The sequence below is a fragment of the Trachemys scripta genome, chromosome 4, assembly GCF_013100865.1.
Source record: "Trachemys scripta elegans isolate TJP31775 chromosome 4, CAS_Tse_1.0, whole genome shotgun sequence".
NCBI classification, from domain to species: domain Eukaryota; kingdom Metazoa; phylum Chordata; order Testudines; family Emydidae; genus Trachemys; species Trachemys scripta.
This window is the reverse complement of record NC_048301.1, coordinates 130,404,477-130,430,306: the sequence shown is the minus strand read 5'-3', so window position 1 is coordinate 130,430,306 and position 25,830 is coordinate 130,404,477. Positions and strand designations below refer to the sequence as shown.

The following is a 25,830-nucleotide window of genomic DNA, read 5'->3' as shown; positions in this document are numbered from 1 at the left end:
ACGGTAGTAGTAGCATTTCAAGACAGTTTTTCAGGCCTGTTAGAATCAGTAACTGTAAATACGAGTTACAGAATCAATCTGCAATTTTCTAAGTTTGCTGCTGGGCTTTGTGCCATAAAGAGGATGGATGCAGGTTGATACTGAGCTTTTTATTCTGATAAAGTTTACAATCCTAGTTTCGGAATGAAAAAATAACACTTAAAAGAACAGGTAGTCTCTCGGCATCATGGATGTGGCCTGCTGAGCAAAGTGTGCAGCCAACAGTCTCCAGATCCACTGAGCTATTGTTAGGGCGAGCAGATTAAGTCAAGGAACACAGTGCTCACAATTGTGTCCTGATCTCTTTGTTGTTGGGTTTCTGCAGCCTCCAGAGGAAAGGTCCCAGGATCTCTGATCCTGGGGCAGCAGTTACATTGTTCTCTCAAGCAAGTGGAGAAGATGCCTAATTCCCTGGCAATGCCAGAGTCCTGGAAGGACATGCAGACCCATTTTCTCCTGGGTGGCGATGTCAATCTGATGCTGTATGTTGTAAGGCTTTGTGTGTACTCTTGGTGTGATTAGTCTGACAAGCGATTATAGAGGAAGCTTTTGAGATTCCACGTTTGTGTCTTGATGGCATTTTCTCAGCTGACGAATAGAAAAAACACCCTTTTTTTAATCTCCCAGCCACACTAAAGCAGCCTGGGATATGACAGACTAGCAGGGTTCTTTCTGGTTAGCATGTTATCACCAGTAATAAACCTACTGACAGCCAAATTTATCCCATAGGCATTGGCTTGACCAGGAAAATACACTTTTTATCACATGGTAACATCCTAATGTAGCCAAAGCAGTATTTAGTTTTCCTGTGTTAGCAGGTCGAGGTTTGTCCTCGGGCCTCTGTGGAGTTTACCTCAGCCAGCCAACAGATGTGAAAACTAAAAACCCTTGTCCAAACACTGAATTCCCCTCTTGCTAAATTGTCATTGGACATTTGCCGGATATTTTCTCCCATTCCAGTCATTGAAATTGCTGTAGACGCACTTTTCCCACAGTATGGAACTCACTCAGACTTGCTAGATACTAGTAATTGAGAGTACTTACCCCCTCCCCCTCCTTCGCAATTGGTGCTTTGGGATCAGTTTGTATTTTCCCTTAAACTCCAGTTCATTCTGGGAGAATGGGCACTGGGGCTGGTTTCTGGCTGCATTTATAAGAACCATATGTATAAAATTAGATCTGTACAGAAGTTACATGCAGCAGCTCAAATGTAGCCCACTGTTCCAGGAAAGGTGATTTGATTGCCTAAATGCATTCATAATCTGAGAACTGTAGGACCCCTAGTATGTATCAGGGACAAAATCCAGATGGCTTTTCATCCCATGAAGGGTGACTATGTTGCTGGAAGAATTGGGGGTGTAGGTCTGATGAGTTGCTGGTTGATTTGAGCAGTCAGGTAAAACTGCCAAAGAAACTTACCAGCCAAGGTACAGAACCTACTTGCCTGCCTTTTGCCATGCTCATGAAAAACTAAGGACATTTTACTCATCTGTCTGATCAAGATTTGCCATGAATGAATACAGCACTGGATTAGGCTGTGGCCTACCCGTGAAGACTGTGGGCTATCCATCAGTGCAGAAGCAGTTAACATTGTAGTAAGACTGTAGTGTGCCATTGAGTTTGGTCTGTAACACAGCTGCACAATGACCAAGAATGGAAGTATCTAATAGCATAGCTGACCTGCGTTTCCAGCATTAGTTTCAAATGGATAGGTGAGAACGGGGGTCATTTTGACCTTTCAGTCTTAAGACACAGCACTGTATCTGGAGAGGTCAGAATGTCTTTGACTTCTGTCCTTCTGCCATAGACCGAGCAAAATTAAATACCGTTTGCATTGTTGCACTTAGAAATACCTGGAAAGCATTGGAACTGCTTGAAATACAGTGGAACTGCAATACGTCTCACTGATTGCGAGGAATTGTACCTTTCAGCTATTGACACGTGTAATTAAAACTAAGGCCCCAATCCTGCACTTGAGGTGTGCCTATGCTCGTCGGGGCCTATAAACGTTGCTCAATGCTTCATACTAGACCTCTAAATATACTGTGGCAGATTTAAACATTGACAGATGTGAATCTTTCTTTTTAGCAGTACCCCCCCCTGAAAGAACTGAGCTTGGTGTGGTCCAGTGGATCGATCACTGGAGTGGACTTGGGTTCTAATCCTGACTCTGCCACTGTCTTGCTGGGTGGCCTTGGGCAAGTTGTTTCCCCTCTCAGTGCCTCAGTTTCTCCATTTGTAAAAAAGGCCATGCTGACCTTCCTCTGTAAAGTGCTTTGAGCTGTATTCATAGAAAGCTCTGTGTAAGAGCTAAGTATTGCGTTGTTCTGCCTACTTAGCACTGACGTGCTGGGATTAAAAATATTTTCCTTGCTATTAAATGCTGTGCTCCACCCTGTCGGAAAAGCCACTTCCAGCAGAGTGAGAAGTTTGGGTTCCAATAAAAGACATTTTAAAGATTGTTTTTGGCCTTGGAAGCCCAGAGCTGCCTGTATCCACAATGAAAAGGTGGATAGCCGCGCTTTCCAGCCCTCTCTGGGAAGAACCAGACTAGCTGGCTTGTGAGCCGTACAAGCAAACCTAGCCCATCCAAAGGAGATGGCCTGGGTGGCTGCATTCCACAGCAGTGCAGTGCAGGAGAGACTCTGCACAGTCAGTATGTAATTGGAGTTTGAGCGATTACGAAGAGGATTTTCCCCTTAATGCCAGCTAGAGAGACCGGCACATGAACAAGTAGGATGGCTGGAATTAACTGGAGGACATCACTGAGTGTGCAGTCAGACCTGGCTCTTACCCTGGCTTGGGTAAACTCGCCTCCCCAGCCCCCTTCTCAGCCAGTTAGGAAACACCCCGTTAGTTTGTTGCAGACGGGGTTTGAAGAGGGTTTAATGTTGGAATAATTCATTTGATTAGTAAGCTGCTTGCAATGTTTGATAATATTTTTAGACGGGGCAGATTTTGCTAAGCTGCAGAGTTCAGATGAGCTCCGTTAAAGCCGGTCTGGGGATTACTGTGGTTAATTCAGCACTTGGTTTCTTTAGCAACCGATTTCCCTGTATCCAAACTCGCCTTTCTAGAACTGAAAAATCTTGGTGCAGATGCCAAGACAGGAACCCTTTTGAGAATGAAAATGGCATTTGCCTACAACATGATGCAAAGGAACTGCCAGTGGGGGCAGCATTAGGAATGGGAAAAGGGGGTTGGGTGTATTGGTGGGGATTATCCGTGCAGCATTGGTGACTGCAGAGGGGCTGTGTGGGTTAGTGATAGACCATCATGTAACCTCTCCTGCTTCTGGTCAAATCCCAAACAAGCTTTTTTCAAGAGAATATTCATGTGGAGGAGGGTTTAATTTGAAATCACTTTGGACTAGAAAGAGGCTTTTCCCATGACTCTGTTGATGACCATGCCATAGTTACAGTGAACTTGGATGATTTTGGGGATGAGAGCTTCAGAAGCAATGGCCCAAGCATATGCCAGGCACTGATGAAATGAAGCAGTTACCTGCTCTTTTCACAAAGTACATGTATATGCTTTTCTCCTCCCATGTTCCTAGCCCTGAAAGCCTCTCCCGCCTTTAACTCAGTCTAAGAACATTCTCAAACTAACATTTTAAGCTGTTTTAATGTCTGCAGTTGCTTTGGAGGGCACCCCCCTCCCATCTTGGTTTTAAATTCTTGTGGGAAGTGGGAGCTAGCATTTTTAAAGCTGCTAATCTTTCTCCCTAAAGATAAGTCAGTAATGTTGTGTATGAGTTCCCCCTCCAATCAGCTTGAAAAACCCCACACCTTCTTTGAGGAAGATTGTTGCAGGCAACAGGCCATGAACAGAGTCCAACAAACTGGTCCTGGATTGAAAATTTAGTGCATTCTTTAACATCTGATTGTCAGCCTGCCAGCTCCTGAGCTGCACATAGAGTACACTAACTCTACCTGTTTGTTCTTTATCTGTCAGTAACCAGATATTCTAGGACATTGCTGTTGTGATGGCCTCTTTATTATTTTCCACCTAAAATAAATCAGTGTAAGATAACTGCAAAAGCAAACTGTGTAAACTATATTTAACTACTCCAGTAAACCAAATTCATCCTGCTGCACGCACGTCACATGATGTCTGCTGGTAAATCCAGACTCGAGGACATACCAAACTGCAACAATCCTGATAAGGAAAAGCAAGCTAAAAAAAGTTACTTTCTGCAATCACAGCTTTAAAACATACAGCCGCCTTGGTTGGGTCTAAGATTGTCTTAATCTGCTTCTAGTGAAGTGGGTTGTGCTCTGGTTTCTGGATGCCAGTACTACTGTTTCACTAGCCTGAGGGTTCCTTCTTAAAAGTTAGCACTTATTATGAAGAGCAGTGTCAAGGTAAATTACAAGAACATAGCATGGAAGTTTGAAATGGCTCTTACTAGAGCCCTGTGTGGATACCAAATTTGTTCCTGTGTCCGATCCACAGATATCAGCATCCACAGATTTGCAGGGCGTTAGGGTATGTCCAGACTACCTGCATATGGGTGGGTAACGATCGATTTATCGGGGATCGATATATCGTGTCTCGTTAAGACGCGATATATTGATCCCTGAACGCGCTCAACATCGACTCCAGAACTCCACCGGAGCGAGCGGCAGTAGCGGAGTCGACGGGGGAGCCGCGGCCGTCGATCCCACACCGTGAGGACCCAAGGTAAATCGATCTAAGAAACTTCGACTTCAGCTACTCCATTCACATAGCTGAAGTTGCATATCTTAGATCGATTTCCCCCCTCCCCACACACAATGTAGACCAGCCCTTAGATATAAAATTTAGTTCTTCATCCATCTGCGATCTGCAAAAATGGTCCACGGATTTGCAGGGCTCTAGCTATTACTTTGCCTTGAGCCCTTGTCTGTTATGGACAAACGGAGGTGTCACACACTTCATGTGGTAAATGTAAGCCCTGTCTACTAGTCTGAAAGCCCTGGCTGTTAAAAACTACCATGTTGAATATGTTTGTATAACTTAATGGTGGCCAAATTGTTTTCCCTGCATGTGTGGAGAAAACCGCCATGGTTTAACCTTGGTAAGGAGTGAGCTTTTGTTGTCCAATTCCCACCATTGCTAGCACAGGTTCAACTCTACTCGGGTAGTAGCAGTGGGAGCCAGACTGTAGATGACTTGCTGGTGTCCACTAGCATTTTAAATAGTCACTTAGATGTTGGGCTGAGTGGCTCTGGACAATGGTGATTAAAACTCCAGTGGCCAAAGGAGCCCTCTCTTCACGAATGCTCCTGCTCTTGCTACCACAATACAGCCCACAGTGGTAGTGACAGAAAACTATTGGCGAAAATCCCTAATGTAAACACACTATAGGGCCTAATGATTCAACAATCTTCCTCCAGTCACCTCAAAAGAACCTGCATCCTCTTAGAAGGAACCAAGTTTTAGCCTTGAATTTGATTATGACGTCTCTGTCCATACTGACAAGAATAAACAACCATGTTTAACCATTACTGTTCTTGTGCGGTCATTGATTAGAACTTGTTCCCAAGAAGGCATCCTAAAGTAACTGTACCTACTTGAGGGTCGATGTCATTTTCAAGAATCTTATCACAAGGTTCTTTCACTGCTTCAAATCCCATTCATTGTAAATTACAGTCCTGGACAGCGCAGTAAGCCTGGCAGTTGAGTAATGATGGCAAATAAATTGCTCAAGTGTCTCCTGTATGACAGTGACAGTGCAGACTGAGCAATCTGTCCCCCGTTACTGTAGCGCATCACAATATTTTATTTCTTTCATATTACTTAACCTCTCTGCCTCAGTTCCCTATCTGTAAAGTAGGGATAATCTCTCAAGCTGGGAAAACAAGCCTTTCAGGTGTTTGTCCTTGTTATGCTCTTCCTGTATTCCCACTTACTGAGAGTGGGATGTTCAGATATATTGAGTCAGATTAAAATCCTTTTCAACCAAGGCGCCCCCCCCCCCCCAGGGAAAGTCCCTTCATGTTGGCCCTGGTACAAACACTTCAGCTGCAACTCTTATTCACGCAACCTGCAACAACATGCACCCTTGCTACTGTTTATCTTAGCTATTTCTGTTCTGTTCATATTCTTATACCATGCCCATCACTGTGGTATCTGAGCACGTAAGATGCCTATCCCCTTGGAATCTGGCTGCAAACAGACCAAAATTGTTGTACACTTGGTTTTTAGCAGTGCTTCCTGCAGGATTTCTCTGGTTGGAGCAACACAGCTGCTCACTGGCCTGAAGGGCTGTGATAGTGTTACTCCCATTGTGTATTTGGGCTCAGTGGGTGGACAAGTTCTCCTTGGGGTGGGTCACCTTGGATTAAACATTTGTTCTTCCCCACCCCTGAGGTCCATCTCAGTTTGTACCTCCCTGCTTCTGAAAGCATCCAAGGAAGCTTTTGGTTTTAATGGTTTTGCAGGTCTAGTTTGCTGTGTAGAACCCCCCTAATACCACCTGTCTTGACTTTTTAATATTTTCTTCAGGACTCTCTTCTAACTGTGCTGCACCCTGGCTCAGTGGGGGGCTTTGTTAATCTGCACTCAGGATGATATTTCATCCCTGCTAAAACGTACAATTAAATCACATGCCTCACAATCAATGAAGGGGTCAAACAGGACCAGGGAACGCTTTGTGGGGTTTATCATCATATATGGGACTCTGTGCTCCACTTCTATAGGTTGCAAAAGCAAACCAGTATTTACTGACTTTTCAAAGCCAGTTTTATTTCCCATTTAAAGAGGTTCTGGGGAAGAGATTTTCAAATACTGTGCCCAAAACTTGCACTTGTTTCCTTTTCACATCTTCCTTCTCACCACTCAAGGTAGAGAGCAAGAATGTTCTCACTCTGATCATACAGTTCCAAAAGCTGAATTCTGAAGCAGTTTGGGACTAACCCTGGCACTTTCGTTCTCCTCTCATACTAGGATTTTATGAGAGAGAGCAGGCAATAGAGTCCTGAACTGAGTCTCGCTGCTGGATGAAGTGGAAGGAGAGGCCAGCTAAGAGCTCTGATTACAATTGAAACATCTGTAATAATAGCAGAGGAAACTGAACATTAATACAATGTCAACTGCTTTTTGTTGAAATGTTCTTACTTTTCAGCTTTTACCCTGGTGTGCCAGGTCCTCCTTTAATATAATTTTGGGGCTTGCAGTGTTTTTAGTCCACGGGATGCTTCTTCCCCCCTGGGGTAAATGTCTTTTGAGGCCCTGTTCACACTTCTACCCTGACTCTTGCCATTGCATCTTCACTTGCTACCCAGGCTAACCAAATCAGTGCACAGTGTGACGCTTTAGTTTCAATGCGTAATCTGCTGTACGAGTGACACCTGTGCTTTTGTCACCAGCGGGTTTGCCGATAAGGGATGATCCCCCCGTGTTCTGTGTTTGAAGGATTACTCTAACCATTCTCGGTTTGGGTCTCAGGGAGCCTGGGAAGGGTTCAAAGAGATGTTTCAAGGTGTGCAGGGCCGTATGCTGGATTCTTGCTTAACCTGGGGTATCGGGTGACTAATCGGCATTAACCTGCTGCTGACAGAAATGACTGAAGAGAGAATAGCCATTCTTGAGCAAAGTGTGACTTTGGTTCCTTGGGAGGCAGAGCTGTTAGCTCTGGTAAGGGAACATTGTGTAATGCTCGTTTGTTACTGCAGCAGTGGGGACAAAGAAGGGAGCCCATGGGCAGAGCAGAATGAGTCACTAGAGCGTTTCCTGCGAATTTCTGTTGTTAGCTCTTACTCCTTTGCACTTCTCAGCAAATCCAGTTTGCGGATGACATGCAGGAGTTCAGCAAGTTCCCAACCAAGACTGGCCGCAGGTCCTTGTCTCGCTCCATCTCGCAATCTTCCACTGACAGCTACAGCTCTGGTAAGTGTGGGCCTAGCCTCGCTCTGGTTTCCCTGCTACAGTCCCTCCCATCTGGAACTGGAAGCACTCAGCAGGGTGTGGGGTGGGGTGCAGTATGCAAATAATTCTGGGAATTGCCTCCAGCTTGGATACTGGTCACGTTTCTTCACTAAGCCAGAAAGGCTTTTGTCTTGCCAAGGCTTCTCTTCCCCAGGTGCTGACTCAAAAGCCCGTGCGAACACCTGAAACTGACAAGTCTGTCCGCATTCTATTACATCCTGAACTCTTTGAGTGGTCCTTACCTTCGCTGTTGGAGTGGGCTTTGCAATGAAACCAGACATCCTGAAAACAAGAACATTTCTCTTGTCTAACGTGCAATTAAAGCCAATCTATTCCTGGGTTAGAGACTTTATGGGCTTCCTTCTTCTCACAACTCAAAACAACCCCTTTAAAATTGTTTTGACCATTTTCAAGGCGTTTTGAAAATCTTAACAAAGCAAATCCACTTATAGAACATTTCATGTTCTGCTAAATCGTAAAACCACCTTGTCCATGTTGGTATTTACACTCATGAATGATTAACTTGTTAACAGAGCTGTCTTTAAGAAATTAGAGAATTTAAATGCAAAATTCTTGTTAGACGTTTGTTTTGCCTTGCAGTGTTGGCAACATAGACATTGCAGCCTTGTGCTAGCTCATGACAGACAGGAAGTGAAACTGACTAAAAACGCAGCTGGTAGAAGGTAATTGGCCTGTTGAACCTCTGAGAGTCTCATGTTGTGTTTCTTTCCTGGTTTAGCTGCATCCTACACAGACAGTTCTGATGATGAGGTCTCCCCACGAGAGAAACAGCAAACCAACTCCAAGGGCAGCAGCAACTTCTGTGTGAAGAACATCAAGCAGGCAGAGTTTGGGCGCCGGGAGATTGAGATAGCTGAACAAGGTAACGGGATGTCTTCCGAGCCAATTGGGCTGTATTCCTGGTTGGTACCATAAACCAAAACAGGGTATATCCTGAAACCTCCAGTTATGGTCAGCAAATATCTTGATGTTCTCCTTGAGGCATCAACAAGCCATGTAGGAAAGAACTGAACTCCTCCGACAGGTGGTGTGTTAGTGACAAGCCATGCAGGGTTTTAAGTAACCAGTCTGGTGAGCAGCAGGAATGTTCTGATGGATTTTGATGGGGAAGTTCGACATGTGAAGATCTCAAAGCACTTTCCAGAAAGAGAAACTGGTGGCACCAGCAGGCTCATTTCTTTAGATCTCATGAAAAGTGTGACTTGTATTTTAAAGTGGGATTTGATGGAGCTTGGCTGGTTCAGGGAATGATTAAGGATGTGCCTTCAAACTCTACCCACCCACGCATTGTCCAAGCCACAGAAAATGGAAAAATTCCCATTGTAAAGGTGCTTGCAGGATGACCGTCATGGGAGGAAGGAATGTATTATAATATGCTCTTACCTTAAATACTTGCTTTAAAATGCCCCACTCTGTTCCTGGGTGTGTACCAGTCTGACTAGATGGACAGGTAGGGGTGCAGGAGCTGGCCTGGTGTCCTGGCAAAGAGGCCTGTGTGGGGAATAACCACTGGTGGACAGAGACCTCGTTAAAAACCCTCTGTTCCTTTCACAGACATGTCTGCTCTGATTTCACTCAGGAAACGGGCCCAGGGAGAGAAACCTTTGGCTGGAGCTAAAATAGTGGGCTGTACACACATTACAGCACAGACTGCGGTGAGTACTCCTTGGGCTCAGGGCTTTGTGGGTGGAGGGGAGGAGGAAGAACAGAGACTGGCTTTTCCTGTTCTCTGTTATCTGTGCGGATAGTCTTGGGAACTTTCTCAGCCCTGGGGGAATACGAGGAAGTGTTTCAATATTGCATAAACACACATGAGCAAGTTGTCCCCATTTTCACACTTCCTAGAGGGGTGTGTGTAACTGCCCTGCAGCTGCATTTTCCAGTATGGCTGCTCCAGGAGCCCAATCAGCAGATGTTTCCATTCTTCAGTGCAAATAGTCTATGGTTGAGTAACACTGTTCCCTTCCTGCTCTGTGCTGGAGTTCCCTAAATCCAGACGGCCATTACAGCTTCCTCTTGGGATGACTGTGGGTTTGCCTCTCTCCAGGTGTTAATTGAGACGCTGTGTGCGCTGGGGGCTCAGTGCCGCTGGTCTGCTTGCAACATCTATTCCACTCAGAACGAGGTGGCTGCTGCCTTAGCTGAGGCTGGTGAGTACTGTGTGAGCAGCAGGAGGGGAGAGATATAAGCGCAACTTACGCCGGTTTCGCATTGCGCTGCCAGTGGTTTTGTAAATACCATGCTCACCCAGACTCCTGACTGCCACTTCTCAGCCCCGTCTGGAGAAACATTCCAGGGAGTTCACAGAGCTCCAGGACTACTTAGGCGTGACTAGATTACCCCTAAACAAAGGGCGAGTTTGGATACTGTGGACAGCTTAGCAGTGCCATCTCTGCTCCTGCCTATTCCAAATTAGTTGGCAAGCCAGAGGCGGTTGCTTTTACTTCATCATACATTTCTCTGGTGCCTTTCAAGGAATCCCAAACCGCTTTGCAGACTGGGTGTAGGAATCATGCTTCATCCATCACGTCAGTGCAGTCATTTCTGGGGTGGGAGACAACAGTTATTCAACAGTGCACTGGAACGTGGTCCAAGAGCTCAGGGCAAGTTTATACCACTGGCTTGCCCTTGACTGAGCTTGCTGTTCACCTCTGTTCAGCTGCACCTGTTCTCAGCAATGTTAGTGTAGACTTAGGGAGCCGGCGCGGGGTTCAGCAGCATAGGAACCATCTCGCATGTTTTAGGCCCGGGCTGCGGTGTCTGCCGGCCTCGTTCAGCTCCCTCCCAACAGAGCAGCAGCAAATGTCTTTATTTGTCTCCTCCCCAGGTGTTGCTGTGTTTGCCTGGAAGGGGGAGTCGGAGGATGATTTCTGGTGGTGTATTGACCGTTGTGTTAACATGGATGGTTGGCAGGCCAACATGGTAATGGGAGGATTTCCCAGCCTTTCCTCTGCTCCTCCCATACAGAGTATTCCACTGCCTGGCCTCCTCCCCCAGAGCACTACTTTGGTTTCCAAGAGCTGTTGTTAATGGAAAATATATTAGATTACCTTGTGGTTTTCACTGTCCAATCGTCCTCTTGTACGACCAGTCCCTGGGTGTATCAGTGGAGCGTTTTTCTGTCTCTGCATTGAACGGGGCTGAATGCTGGTCAGGAAGGGGAGTTTGCAGAGATTGTGAGCTTCTCAAGCTGTGTTTTAGAGCCTATGGCTAGACAGCCAAGGTGAACTGTCTGTGGGGAGGAGAGGAGACTTGCATGGTGTATGACTAGGCAGAAGTCTCAAGAGGCCTATAGATATTATATGTATTGGGGTCTAAGCCACGCCCAAATAGTCTGATTTAACTCCGTGACTGGAGTTCAAACCAGCCCCTGTGGTCCGTAGCTCAGCAGTACATCCTGGAAGAGCCATGCTTGTGGGTCCTATAAAACTCGCATGCAGTTCATAGGGGTGGCCTGTCCAGTTTCTTGGGATCTGCTCCCTGACTGGGATCTGTCTTCCTCCCTCACCTAGGAAACAAGCCCGATAGCAAAGCTGTGTCTAAGCCTTTCCCCTGGGATGGTTACTTTTTGAGTTAGGCATAGACTTCTCGGCTCCTGTGTGAGCATGTGCAATGTTTAGATACTATTAATGCCTCTCAGGCCAAAGATTGGAAGTGGTATACAAGCAACCCTTCCAGTCCCCCTGTGAGTCAGTAGTTATCCCATTTTACAGAGGGGAAACTGAGTCAAGTTACATGCCCAGAACCATACAAGTCTCACACCTGGGAATAGAACCCAGGAACAGAAATTCTATTTTAATGGGGCTTTTCTGTAGCTGCCAGTGCTGTGGCTTGCTGGCAGTGGAAGGACTGAATGTCCTTTGCTTTTCTCTGCTTGTTCCATAGATCCTAGATGATGGTGGAGATCTGACCCACTGGGTTTATAAGAAATATCCCAATGTTTTTAAGAAGATCCGTGGCATCGTAGAGGAAAGTGTGACTGGTGTGCACAGGTAATGGACCCAAGGGCAGCCAGAATCTAGCCCTTTCACCACTCTCTTGTTCATGGCAGGCAGCTGCTGCTGATTTTATTCTCCATGGTATCTGCTCTGGCATGGTAGCTAGAAGAGACTAGCAGTCAATGTACTTTTTCTGATTATGTAGGTAAGGCCTTCAGGTTTCCCTGACCCTTACTGTTCACACATGCACTATGATTGCCTCCAGGAAATGACAGAAAATCATAAAGGGCCTTAGGCTCTGATGTCAAGGTGCATGCTTTAGCTCTGCAGTCACTTCCTCTGCTGTACATGTTTGGCCCTGGATTGCATCTGTCCTGAGAGCCTGAGCAGCTGTGGATCTGTGTGTTCTGTGGCAGTTTGCATCCTGGGCTGCCAGCTCCCCATCACTAGTGCTAGGCTAGGAGGTTACAGTGGTCCCATCTTTCTCGGGGGCATGGTGTTAATTTGGAACCCGTTTGCTTTGCTGTGTGCAGATCTCTAGTTTGTCTAATGGAACGGTTTCTGAAGTGTCCTTTCTCCCTGCAGGCTGTACCAGCTGTCCAAGGCTGGGAAATTGTGTGTCCCAGCCATGAATGTCAACGACTCTGTCACCAAACAGAAATTCGATAACCTGTACTGTTGCAGAGAGTCCATCTTGGATGGGTGAGTCTGATCCTTCAGGATACACAGCCATTCCCTTCCTTTAACTTGTGCTGATAGATTGGTCTTTCTCTGGCTTCAGTGGCGTTTAAATCAGACTCTGTCGTGTCCTAGTTGAATGTTGCAGTGTCTGGTCACATGATGGGCTGTCGCTTTGGAGTATCACCCGATGCAGACTGCTCTGTCTGGAACACTCGGAGACTGACTAATCCCAACACAGGTCTGTTTCTGTCTTGTAGCCTAAAAAGGACCACAGACGTGATGTTCGGAGGGAAGCAAGTGGTAGTGTGTGGCTATGGTGAGGTGAGTTCCATGTATGAACATGAGGCAGCATCTCTCCCTGATGCATAGGCAAGACCCATCCTTTCCCTAGTGTTCATTATCTGTCTTTGACTAGCAATGACCTCTTACCCTTGCTAAGAGTAGGAGCATTAGGAAGAGTTCATACATAATAGAAGGAAATAGTGTCTCTCTAGACAGTTTTCCCTATGTCAGTGCATGGCTGACTGCTGATCCTGGAGGAAATTGTTTTCAAATCATGGGAAGATGGATGCCCACTCTGTCGTGCTTGTGCAGGAAAGCCTTGCTAGAAGCTGCTGAGACATTGTATACAAAGTTTCTCTGTTTCCCAGCTTGCTTGGAGATTTGCCTGAATTGCTATTTCAACACAGGCGTTGCTGGTAACGCTCTTGCATGCCAGTGTCAGAACTATAGGGGTAATGGTGATTGGATTGGTGTGGAATGGAGCTCTGGACTGACTGCATCCCACACTGCTTTATCTTGGCTATATAAAGCAGGTCTGTTATAATGAAGTGATTCTCTTGTTGAGTGGTTTGAAACTCCCTGATGTCTACAGAATTCCTGGATGTACGTTTATGGGGCGGGTGGGTCGTGCATCTTGCTTGTAAATCCTTCTGGAAGAGCCGGCACAAAGCAGGGATCTGACACCTTGCCCCGTTCACATGCTGTGTGTATGTGTGTTTACCTTACAAGCTGAGTCCACTGCAGTGGAGGCCCTGGCGGTAGCAGTAAATGCTCTTCTCCCCAGGAATATGCGTACTAATTTGTTTATACACCAAAGGAGCCCAAACTTTGCCCAACCAAAAGGCTGTGTTGGCAATCTGCCAGGGACTCGAGGGTTGCATGTAATTTGCCTGTCTGCTCGGAGCAAGCTGCAACATTGCATGCTGGGGGCTGTAGTCCCTCAGGGTGGCTTTGCCATATTAAATATGAGATGCCAGAAGCTGAACTATGGGGCCATACTGACTACCCCATACATGTGCTAAATAAAATGGGGGGTCTGTTACAAAGCTATGAACATACCCATGTTCTCTTTTTTAAAAAAGTGCAGTTGGAGGTTAATCCCGGCCTAGGTCTGTGTTTATTTATTTGAAAAAGAAAAGTTAGCTGTGATCTCTCCTCTCTGAACCCTTGTACCTGCTGGATGTTATGCCCAGGCCATGAATGCCAAGCAGGTGATCTTGGAATGACACTTCTGGGAGGGGAAGACTGGGCTGTGAGGGGCCAAGTGCCTGTTGCCATGCATATTGTAAAGCTCATGCAGCCCATTCCTGCTCCTGAACCTTGGCATTAGGCAGATGTCTGCGATGAGACTCTTGCTCGTAGCGCTGCCATCGGTGTAAACAAACAGGTGCAGCTCGTCCATGGGGACCTACTGGGCCCTGTGTCTGGAGGCTCTTCATTGCATTGCAGGTTGGGAAGGGATGTTGCGCAGCTCTGAAAGCCCTTGGAGCCATAGTCAACATCACAGAGATTGACCCCATCTGTGCTCTCCAAGCCTGGTAAGAGATGAAGTGTTAAATGCTGCTGAGTGGAGCCCCTGTTCCTTTACTGTCTGTCTGGTCTTTGAGCTTCATCGGAGGGCTGACTTGAAGTCAGGCTGCTCAGGAAGATCCTTCCTCCACCCGGAACCTCATAACCCATGGCTAGTCTCATGAGAAAGTATATGTCTCTCGGGGACCTTCCATCATTTGTGCTACCATTTGAGTGCATGTATCCTTGGCCCAGGACAGCCAACTGGACTTAGAGACCTAGGTGCCTTAACATTAGCTAAGATAGAAGAATGGCATGGGACTCCATAATCCTCTTGATGCCATGTTGGGTGTGCACTCCCAGTTCTCTCTCACTAGCCATGGCATTCACAACCACAAGCTTTCACACAGGCCCCTTTGCACATTGTCCATCTTGCACTTGCTGCACTCAGGGTATGGGTGGGAAGCCTGCTACTCTGATGTTACCTGATCAGGGTAGATTTTTAGCTAGTCTGTTTCATTCCTTCCTGGCTTCACCTTTCCAGGCTGTGCTGTGCAGGCAGGCGGGGGTGCTACAATCCATCTTCTCACTCTGCCCTTTTCCTTTCGCCAGCATGGACGGCTTCCGGGTGGTGAAACTCAATGAAGTGATCCGCCAGGTGGATGTGGTCATAACCTGCACAGGTACGGAGATTTTGGGGGAAAGGTGGGGGGTGATGCTTGCTTCAAGCTCCATGGAACTGTTCCTGGGCCTGTGTACTTGGAACAGGAATCTCTATAGGACTTCCCTGCTCCACGCACATCAGAAAGTAGGTGATGGGCTCCACAATCAGGAAGATGTACTGATTCCTGTATTTAGACACCTCAGTCAACATATTGCACATGCAATGTGGGGGTACAACTTGTGACCTTGGACTCCCAAAACTCCTTGCCCTCTATGTGGGGAGCTAGAGCAGCTCCTCTGCTAGTTTAGCCTGTGGAGGGAGCTGATCATGCCTGAGCAGGTCTCCTCTGGCACTTAACGTAGCTGGGGCAGTCATGAGCATACCAAGGGGAAAACTGGAGTGGAGGGTGGGGGAAAAATCCAATCCACTGCTGTGTTGGTGTCAAAATGTGAGCTCCACCTGCTGTCCTCAGTGCGTCCAGGTGAGTCAAAGGGACTCCCCCTTACCTTGGGAAGGGTGAGATTGTAATGTAGGGGGTGCACTTTTTTTCTTGCCATTTTGGGTTCTCGTTGCTGCCTGGGTGACCTCACCCTCCACAGCCACCAATGGGAGCTCACCCTGGTGAGAGGCACTAGGAACTGATCTCCCCAATACCACAGCCAGCTCATGTGCAGAGACCACACCCATGGCCCTCTGATCAGCAGAAAGCATAACCCCTCCGCTGCCAAGCGCTCCAGCCAGCTCTGCCCTAGTGCGTGTGGGCCCAGTGCACCAGTCAGTCGTGTTCTGGCAGAGCCTGTGAACCTTGTGCCTGGCTTTGGGGCAGAAATCTTCAGCACCAGCCATAGAGAGAGGGATCAGGAGGCACAAGTTACAGCTGTTTGGGCTCATCTTAGCTTCCCCCTCTTTCTCTATAGGAAATAAGAATGTGGTGACCAGGGAACACTTGGACCGAATGAAGAACAGCTGCATTGTGTGTAACATGGGCCATTCCAACACTGAAATTGATGTGGTGAGTCTCTGCTGCGTACCTGCCCCATCAACCTTTCCAGCAGCAAGCCCCTGGCTCACTGTTAACCTCAGACTAACCTGCTTCTGGCAGTCCTATCCTCCATGCTCCTGGGTTACTTCCTTCCCCCTGGGACCCACTTGCCTTGGATCACAGGTAACTGACTCCTGCTTGTTTCTCTCCTCATAGACCAGTCTCCGTACCCCGGAGCTGACCTGGGAGCGCGTCCGCTCACAGGTGGATCATGTCATCTGGCCGGATGGCAAGCGAGTGGTCCTGCTGGCTGAGGTATGTCCTGGAAGTCAGGACTGAGAGGCTGCAGCCGAATATCTGGCCTAAAGCATCACATGGCAGGGGGTCCTGTGTCTGTTCGTAGAGTTTCTGCAGCCCAGGAGATGACATTGTGGGCAGTGGTTTGAGATTGGGATGTAGCTCAATACAAAGACTATAGAGTAACTACAGAGCAACCTGTGTGGCTGGGAAGGACTTTGAGCCTGGGGGGACCCTGTAACCATGGACTACTGCAGTCAGCGCTTTCTTGGTTTGATTTTTCTCAAAGGGGTGCAGGGTTACCTATCATATATACTGGTCTCTCAGCAACACAGTTACTAGCTGGCTTGCTCTTGCCCATCCATGCAAGCCAGACCCAATATCTGTCTTGATTTGGGAAGGACCCAATGGCTACAAAACACTGCATTTCTCTTCCCTTTCCAGCTCGTCACTCCCACCTTCCTGGGCACAGAACAGGCCTTGCAGTTGGAGTGACTCTGTCTCTCCCTTTGTCAGGACCACACCGATTCTCTGACCTTTAGCTAAGGACAGGAACTGCTCTCACCCATTTGGGTGGGAAGTTAGGGCCTCCAGGATAGCAGGACACTGCACCTTCTCAAATAGCTGGGCAAGACCTGCCCCTGCCCCAGGGAGTGAGACTAGATATGGAGCGTGGACCCCTGGGAGGGGTCAGTAACGAGGTTGGGCTTTTTGGCTTCATCAACTAGTAACCCAACTAAATGGGTGAATCTGAAGCATCGGGAGTAAAAAATTCCCCCCATTTTCATAACTCTAAGCCGCCCCAGTGTAATGAGTTCACTGTCCTCAACGTCTTCATCCTGTTGTCATTTTAGGGTCGTCTTCTCAATCTGAGCTGTTCAACAGTTCCCACCTTTGTTCTGTCTATCACCGCCACCACTCAGGTATGTAACTGGAACCATCAACACCTGCCCACCTTGCCTAATGCTGTATCTCGAGGTGTGGGCGTTAGTGTTTCAGGGCCTCATGTGGTCTTGGGGTTCGACATAACCACTGAGCAGTAGGAGACACTTTCTGTAACATACAAAATTTCAACCACTTGAGTTTGCATTTTAAGTTGTTAGAGCATTTATTTCTTTGAACTTTGGGTAAAATAAATTCTCAAATCTGTTTTTTGGCTCTGAGGTTAAAATGATTTAAATCATCCTTGGTAGCAATATTACCTCGAATGGACAGCCATCACCACCACCCCTTGTGTTTCTTGGCACGTGGCTGTCTCTGTAAACAGGATTATAAACACATACAGCTATGCGTTCGGCTCTTTGCCATACACAAAATCAAGGCAGTCCCTGGCCCGATCTAAGAGAAATGCAGGGAATGCAATACACTGGGGAAATCCAGAAGTGGCAGATGGTTAAACTTGTTATAAACGAAACTCTACCCATGGGCATTGCAGAAGGGAGTTTTGGTGTTATAGACCAGTAGCTGCACTCCTTTCCCTTGATGCCAAGTTATTTTCATTCCAGTCGAAACACGTACAATGCCAGCATTTTGGACCAGCTGCTGTAAATTGGTGGAGCTTCAGTGACTTCAAGGGAGCTCATATCAGCTGCAGAGCTGGTCATTTCTCTTTTGAAGGGACACTGTCAGATTAAAATGAATGTCCATTTAAAAAGAATTTCCTTGCCTGTGACTGATTGCCTTAGATTTTTACAAAAGATAATTTTATCACTGATTTACTTTTCCACTATGTCTGAGGGCTGTATTTTTACCTAGCATTCAGTTGGGGGCACTGAAAACATGCTGGTCAGTTTCTCTCTGGTTCTCCAGCACCAGGGATCCTGCAGTAGTTGAATCACATGGAAAGGAGGTGAGGTTATCTTCCAAAGGGAATCATTTATCAGGGATGGTATTGTAAAGGGTTTTTACAAAAGCTAGAGCTTGGACCTCACTGTCCTGCATTGCATCTGGCTATTCTTGTGTGCCTACATGTCGTCAGTATCACAACATCCACACGTGTCATGGTCTGGCCTCTGGTCAGCTCTTCTCTGGCCCCATGCTGTTGCTGAGCTCTGTACTGGTGACTGACTTGTCCTTTCTGATCTCTGCAGGCTCTAGCTCTGATTGAGCTCTACAATGCTCCCGAGGGACGTTACAAGCAAGACGTGTACCTGCTCCCTAAAAAGATGGGTGAGTAAAGGAAGCTACTTGAGCCCCGAGTTGAAGTGGTCCCCAACCAACAGAGCTGTGAGGGATCTGGTCAGGGCCCAGCAAAGCTGTTAGAGCAGTGGTTCTCACCCAGAGGTATTTAGAGGTCTTCCAAGGAGTGCATCAACTCATCTAGATGTTTGCCTCGTTTTACAACAGGCTACATAGAAAGCACTAGCAAAGTCAGTACAAACTAAAATTTCATAGACAGTGACTTGTTTATACTGCTCTGTATACTGCACACTGAAATGTAAGTACAATATTTGTATTCCAACTGATTTATTTTATAATCATATGGTAACAATAAGAAAGAGCCATTTTTCTGTAATCACCGGCTGTGCCACTTTTGTTTTTTTATGGCTGGTTTTGTAAGCAAGTAGGTTTTAAGTGAGGTGAAACTGGGGCTACTAGACAAGACAAATCAGACTCCTGAAAAGGATACAGTAGTCTGGAAAGGTTGACAGCCACTGTGTTAGAGAAACCACAGTCTCACCAGACTCTGCAGAGATCTCTGGTCCACGTTTCCTGCTCCTATAAGGAGCAATTTATGCAAGCTAACTGTGCATGATTGTTTGGCAGGGATTGCAGGAGGCAAGAAGTTTGAGGTGATGCATATGCACTGTCAGCGAGTTGCCTGTTTTGTGTAACCAGTTGGATTGGACCTGTTGCCTTTCGCACCCAAACCTTTTCCTGACACCAAAGAGCTAGTCCTACCTAGCAGTTCTTTAAGCTAGATGCCCTGTCTGATTGTTCTTCCGACTGAGTGGGAGAGTCAACAAGATGCTTTTAAATATTGAGGCCGAGACTCTTAGCGGTAAACTGAAGGTGATTCCAAGGTCAGGCTGCCTTACACATCAGCTCAAGGTGTGGTGGTGGAGTGAGTGAGCTGCTCTGAACAGAGCAGAATGACTTGAGACTATAGTTCTCCCCTGAACATGCAGTTTCGATGCGTCAGCCAGCGTGAATGTGTTCAATCGACACTAACCATGTTAACATAAACCCAGAAGAATAGTCTCTTTAAAAACAATTCTTCCAGGGCCTGTGTGCAGTTCCCACTTGTGGGATTGGTGTCCTCAAGTAACGACACAAGTGGGAAGTGCAAGATATGACTACTGAAGAAACATTTGCCAGTAAGTGGCCTTTCTTGGCACACTTGAGGCTTGACTAAATACATAATTTCCCCAGTGGCCTGTAACTGCCCTGATCAGTCATTTAAATACCCACTTATTCCTCTAATGTATTGTAATGGGGTTGGCACCCACCCCTCGTGAACGCCCCCTCTGGTTGGATGTGTCTGTGGTCTTTAAACCAGTCCTAGCCCTGCCTTCGGGCTCTGTCCCCCACCCCTCCCCGGGCTTCCTCACTGCAGGCAATGGTTTTGCCCTCTTAGTCTGTTTTGGCCCCAGTCTTCAGCTGGGCCTCCTTGACAGTTCAGTCCCCTTCTGGGGGTTTAGTGCTGTCTAATTGTAGGCCCTTCTCCAGTGGCCTAGGGGGGACCTGGGCCCGCTCACTACTCCGGGCCCCGGCTTTCACCAATGTCTTACCCTTAGCTCAGGGCTCTTCTAAGCTCAGGCCCAGTAGTCAGCCAGGAGCTCTCCCGTGCTCCCCCTGTCCCTACTAGCACTGGGCTGTCTGTTCTATTGCACTTCCTTCAGCCAGCCACATCATCCATGCTCCTCCAGCTCTAGTGAGGAACGGCCTTGTGTTTGGTTCTGGCCTCTGTAGCTCCTTTTTATATGGTCCTCCTGGATGCTGATTGGCTGTTCCAGCAGCCCCTCTGGTTGCTTCCTTGCAACCACTCAAGGCTGCTTGAAGGACCTCTTCACTGCTCCTTTCCTGGGATGGGTGTTGTAGGAACCTGACACCTCCAGCAGGGGCCTTTGGGCCTAGTCCACCCCATCACATGCATGTTAACTCTGAGTGGTGATACGGCTTTTCAGGGCTGTTAGTTTATTGTATCACTTAGAGCACAGTGTCTGCCATACTGGAACACACCATTGATCAATCTAATCTGGCAGCGTCCAGTGCCGGCCCCAACAGGGGAAGGCATATAACTCCTATACCTGAGGTATCACTCCATGGAGCAGTTACTTCCTGACCTTACACTGGTGATGCTTTTATCCTGAAAGATGAGGACTGAGAGCCCTTGTAGTTTTCAGAGCTCATTCTGCTTGTCTGTTTATATCCCTCTCCCCTGCCCCTCCATCTGTCAGGTCTAGATAGTAAGCTCTGCAGGCAGGGATTGTCTATTACTCTGTACAGTGCCTAACACATTGGACAAGTACTACCATAATGAACATGTATAATAATAATAATACAGCTGCAGATGCTTTCCGTATGAAATGTACAATCCTTTTTCCAATTCAAGCTTACCCTGTTTGCCCCATTGCATTAATATTAGATATTTTTTGCAGGTGGGGTAGAGTTTGCTCCATGCTAAAATTGAAGAGCCTGAAAAGTTAGCTTCTAAAATGACTTGAGCTCTGGACCCAATCACTTGAATACGCTATTTTTTCCTGAATTCGTTACACTGGGAATCAGTGAACAAGTTATTAAAATCTGTGCAGTTTGCTCCTAACCCTAAGCCCTGCCCTGCTAAGATGTACCTTGGTCTTAAATTTGATTGCACCTCTGAACTCCTCGTTAGATTTTACATAGGCCTTATCCTGAAGTCTAATCCCATCTGTTCTCTCTAGCGTCTTATACCTTGTCCATCACTGTAGTATCGAGTGCCTTCCAGTCGCGCATTAAGTGACATGACTTAACATCTGTCATGTGTTTGTTGGTACTGTTGAATGTGCTCCTGTGTGCAGGGCCACCAAACTCAATTGCCCATGGTTTCATCTTTACTCTTCCCAGATGAATACGTTGCCAGCTTGCACCTGCCTTCATTTGATGCCCATCTGACAGAACTAACAGATGATCAAGCGAAATACCTGGGACTCAACAAAAACGGGCCTTTCAAACCCAACTATTACAGGTAACATCTGTGTGAGGGGGATAAAGAATCCATCTTCTGGTACCTTCTGAGGCCTCTTCAAGCAGTAGCAGCATGGGTTGTGCCTCTTGATTGCAGTGGCATGTGGGTATGGCGGTATCGTGTTGCTTCTCGGGGCGGGGTAATGTCATCTAGGTGGTTGGGACATGGACCAGCTGTCTGCTTAGCTAGTTCTGGGTTGGATGATAGTCGCCCAAACTGTGAGTACCGCTGGTGTTTGGCAGGGTGGGGAATGCACAGCACTGGAGAGGGACAAGTACTTCCAGATACATGGAGGTGATGGCTGCTCTCTGAAGGTGCCAGATGTCCCACCAATGATGTGGCTTCTAGTATGGTACCTGTTGCCTGATTCTGGTCTCCTTTCCTTGCGTTTCAGATACTGATGGACCATAACACTGAAGGACCAGACCACACGAGACAACTTTAGAGAAATTATTTTTAAAGATCATTTTATTTTGTTTTACTCTTTTCTTTTTTTTAAAAGCTGCTGTTGTTTTTCTTTTATCTGTCTGATTTTAATGTCACTTCTTTGTTTTACATTTTCACGTGATCGCATCTCTTTGTACGTCTGATCTTGGCAGACAACCTGGGATTTGCTTACTGCTTTATGACTGAAACCTGGCAGTGGGGTTTCAGACTTTCACAGATGGGAAGGGTTTCCTTTCCTGACTATGAAGGGCAATTCATTCCCACAGTGGCTTTTTACCTTTCCAGTGCACCTTAGTCTTAGTTGGGATATTTGCAAACACTGAGATGCTGTACTGTTTTTTTCTGTGTGGAATTATCTGCAACTTCTAAATTGCCTTAATGAGCCCAGTTTTTAGCTGCTAGATCAATGCTCCTATCCCTGTCTTGGAGCAGAGTGGCACCTAGTGGCCAGTTAGGGTAAAGGTGGGTGACCCCAGACCGGGTTTCCTATGTGAACTTGGGATGGTGCCAGGTAAGGCTAAGCCCAAGTGGGTGTTAACTAGTCTATTTCAGGGTGCTAATCTGAATTTGAATGGGGATCACCTACCCCTCAGACTCCTTGTCTCTCCTAGGTTTTAAACTGCATCTTATTTAATTTCAGACCATTTTTCTTTATTAAAGCGCTATTTTAAAGGAGGAAGTGTTTCCAAGTGGAAACACTGTGGCATAGTCGGGCAGCAGAGAGCATGCTGCAGCCTCTTCAGCCATGGGCAGGCCTGACCAGAGAGAGGCCAACATATGGCACCTCCTGTGAACTCCTCCGGGCTTCTGAGCACAAGTGTGTTGAACACAGATGACCCTTTCTGCTCCTGTCCCCTTAACGTGTAGAGTGCAGGGGATGTACTGATGACTTAGCAACTTTTCCATCAGCTTTAACGGTGAGCTCTCATGTTGAAATCAAAATCCTCCAGTCAGTGGACCATTCTGTAAAGCACTTAGCTCCACTCAGAGCCAATGACTCTTGGAGGTGGAATCCCTGGCCAGCTGCACTGCTGTCTTCTAAAGCGTTCAGCCAATCACCTCTTCCTTCCCCAGCCCAGAAGTTGGCAGGTTGTCTTATTTCATCTGGTTCCCCATGTTATGGTCTCACTATGGAAGGGCCTGATGCCCCATGGTTTTCAGGTCTGTGTTCCAGGCTTAGCTCAACAAAGATCACAGCACAACAATCCAGATTCCAATTCATTGCTCAGTGACATGTAAAAGGGAAGGAGTTTCAGCTGCAGCGGCCTAAAGGCCCAGCTCCAGCTAACGAGGGTGTTTCTTCTCAGTTTATGGCATCAGTCCAGCACTTCACGAATGTACAGGTACAAAGACAATCGAGATGCTGCAGTTGGGCGTAGCAAACACCCTTGACCAACCCTGTGCTTCCTTGCCCCCCTCGCCCAAGTACACAAGATTCATTCCTAGCACCACTTCTGAGGAACCTCCCCGTGTTTGTTTATGGGTGACCCCGGCTGCTTTCCCTCTCTGGGACTGAACAGCTCCTTGCTGATGAGAACAGGGGTGGGATTAAGATTTCATCCTCCAAAACCTCGCAGCACTTCCAATAATTCCCCCTTATTCCTCCAGACTCTTCTTCACAACCTTGCCCAGCTCCTTGATCATCTTTCTTGCCCCCTCTCCTAGATAGATTCTTGATTTCTCATTGACTCACTGCTGCATTGGGCTGACTCAGACTGCCAGGGCTGGTTCCCAATGACCTTACCGAGTCTGCCCATGTACCCCCCTCTGCCCCCCATAACCTGAATTTCCAGCAAGATGCAGCTGGGTTTGGAGTGATGAGCCCAGGATCCTTTGGGGGCCCTGCTCTCCTTTCCTTGCTCAGGGAAGAGGATGTGGCCAGGAGCACAGGGAAGCTCCCACTCAATCATTGCTCCAGTCTAGGGGGTTTGCCCCATGCCACAACTCCTGGCTTTCTTTCTGCCTCTGCACTTCCTGCTCGCATAGAAGTTCTAGTATCCCAGAGCAGGCTTGGTTCTCCCACACTAAGCCAAACAGAGTCTATGTACCATCCTAAATGTTCTCCATCATGACTGTCGGGAGGGGCCCCTCTGTTCCATTTGTCAGTCTCAGTGTTACAGTGTCAATAGGAATCTTAGCTTAAGGGCTCCATCTCTGTATAAGCCATGTAACGAAAAGGACACAGGGGAACAATTGGTCTTACGCCTAGAGAAGCCTTGATTCTGTCAGAGGGAGCATGTTAGCACCAATCCGGGTGGGATAGGTTTATTTTGTATATGAATGATTTTTAATGGATGCAATATTAATCCTTGCAGATGAGCAATAAATCATTAAAGTCTAATTAAAAAATGATTAGAAAAACACTTCTCTTGCCTTGTGAAGTTTTGTTTAAAGATCTAATGTGGTGGCCTTCAGATCAGTGAATCAGTTGCTGTTATTACCTAAGGCACAAGAACAGAGCTACTTGTCTACTTAAAATTGTAGACCATACAAACAAATCGTGATGCACCTCACTTATGATACCTCAGATGGTGGCATGTGACTGCAGTAATTAACTGGTCATGTCCTTGTAGATGCAAGCTTGTCACCCACAGACCTAAAAATCTCTCCCTCTACAGTTGCTAGATTCATGAAAACACTGTGAAACTCTTCTGTGTATGTAGATTAGCACCAGTGAGAGAGGATCTGACATTGGGCTTTGTTACAATCCCACATAAGGATTTTTAACATCCTGTGTATTGGGTTCATACCATGGCCAGCAAATTAAAACCAGCCTCCCTTTGAGGTTGTCATCTTCTCCCCCTCTCCCGCCAAGAGAATCTGCTGTTTAGCTCTGCCTTTGACCCACTGCCATCTGGTTTTGTATTTAACCTGCGTGTCCCTTTAAAATCTTTCTTGAGATGCCTAAAAGCCCAGTGCTTTGCAGTACTGTCACATGGGTGAGGGTTGAGCTGTCACTTTCTATGAAACCATCGCTGATGAACAGACTCCCTGAACTTCCCTTTCCGCTCTGCTGCTTTCTGTATGGATGTGGGATGCCGAGGTACTAGTCAGTCCCTCATTTTGGTGCTCCCTGAAGACAATGGGTTCAAAATCTCAATACTTCCTTTCTCCCTGGTCTTGTTTTACATAGAATGGTTCAAATTAATCTACCAACTCCCTGGACCTCTTTTGCCTAAGAGCAATGTACAGAGGAGCAATGTGCTAGGGGAGAAAAAGTGGGATGGGTGATCTGGTTTGTATTCCTGGCTCTGGTACTTAGTGTGCCTCAGTTTACCTGCTGTACAGCAGGGATAACTTTTACCCTCTGTAAAGCACTAATCTGTGCATAGACAATGCTAAGTTGTTAACAGGTTCCGACTGTACCATCTCAAAGTATATATCTCACAATCCCTAATGAGATACTTCACTGCAGTCCTGTTTGAAATCTAAGCAGCCCCTCATGAACCTCTGTTGCAGTCACATGTCTGCACTGCACATGTCTGTCTGCCCTGTTCTTGTGAGGTTGTAGGATATTGAAACTGACAAGAATCCTGTTCTGGTGATTTCAGAGAATAGGAATTTTGTCAGTTTCACCATCATGCCTACTGCAATTAATTTTGCTGAGTGGGATGCTGAGAACCATAGGGCCCTGTGCTAGTCCGGCTTGCTGGTTCTAATAACTTATTTTCCATGATGAAAATATGGGCATCCTAAAGCAACCTTTTAAAGAGGGTAGGAGTTTAGGCTTTAAAATGTTAACTTCAGCTATGCATGTGTCCTCTAAAACTATCAAACTAAACCAGGGCTGCTTATAGATGGAGCACTTAAGGCAACCCCTTAAAGCCCTGTCTGCACCTGAATCTTTTGCTGTTGCAACTGCCTGTTGTTCCTGGAAGCTGCCTTGCGTTCA

General features: G+C 46.8%; 1 protein-coding gene across 2 annotated transcripts in view; it reads left to right on the top strand.

Annotated features, from left to right (window-relative positions):
- AHCYL1 (adenosylhomocysteinase like 1) overlaps positions 1-24,301 on the top strand; it is a 39,780-nt gene extending 15,479 nt beyond the window's left edge. The window contains exons 2-17 of one of the 2 annotated variants that reach the window (XM_034767552.1): positions 7,800-7,911; positions 8,690-8,833; positions 9,526-9,626; positions 10,019-10,121; positions 10,799-10,893; positions 11,857-11,963; positions 12,495-12,611; positions 12,848-12,911; positions 14,322-14,410; positions 14,994-15,064; positions 15,963-16,057; positions 16,244-16,342; positions 17,179-17,247; positions 18,415-18,493; positions 21,371-21,491; positions 21,886-24,301. In XM_034767552.1, coding sequence (XP_034623443.1) covers positions 7,800-7,911; positions 8,690-8,833; positions 9,526-9,626; positions 10,019-10,121; positions 10,799-10,893; positions 11,857-11,963; positions 12,495-12,611; positions 12,848-12,911; positions 14,322-14,410; positions 14,994-15,064; positions 15,963-16,057; positions 16,244-16,342; positions 17,179-17,247; positions 18,415-18,493; positions 21,371-21,491; positions 21,886-21,892 — 1,473 coding nt within the window. In that variant the 3' untranslated portion in view covers positions 21,893-24,301. Of the gene's footprint in view, positions 1-7,799; positions 7,912-8,689; positions 8,834-9,525; positions 9,627-10,018; positions 10,122-10,798; positions 10,894-11,856; positions 11,964-12,494; positions 12,612-12,847; positions 12,912-14,321; positions 14,411-14,993; positions 15,065-15,962; positions 16,058-16,243; positions 16,343-17,178; positions 17,248-18,414; positions 18,494-21,370; positions 21,496-21,885 lie in introns of those variants that run through there. The other variant, XM_034767553.1, reaches the window with a different exon arrangement.
- The last annotated feature ends 1,529 nt before the right edge of the window (positions 24,302-25,830 follow it).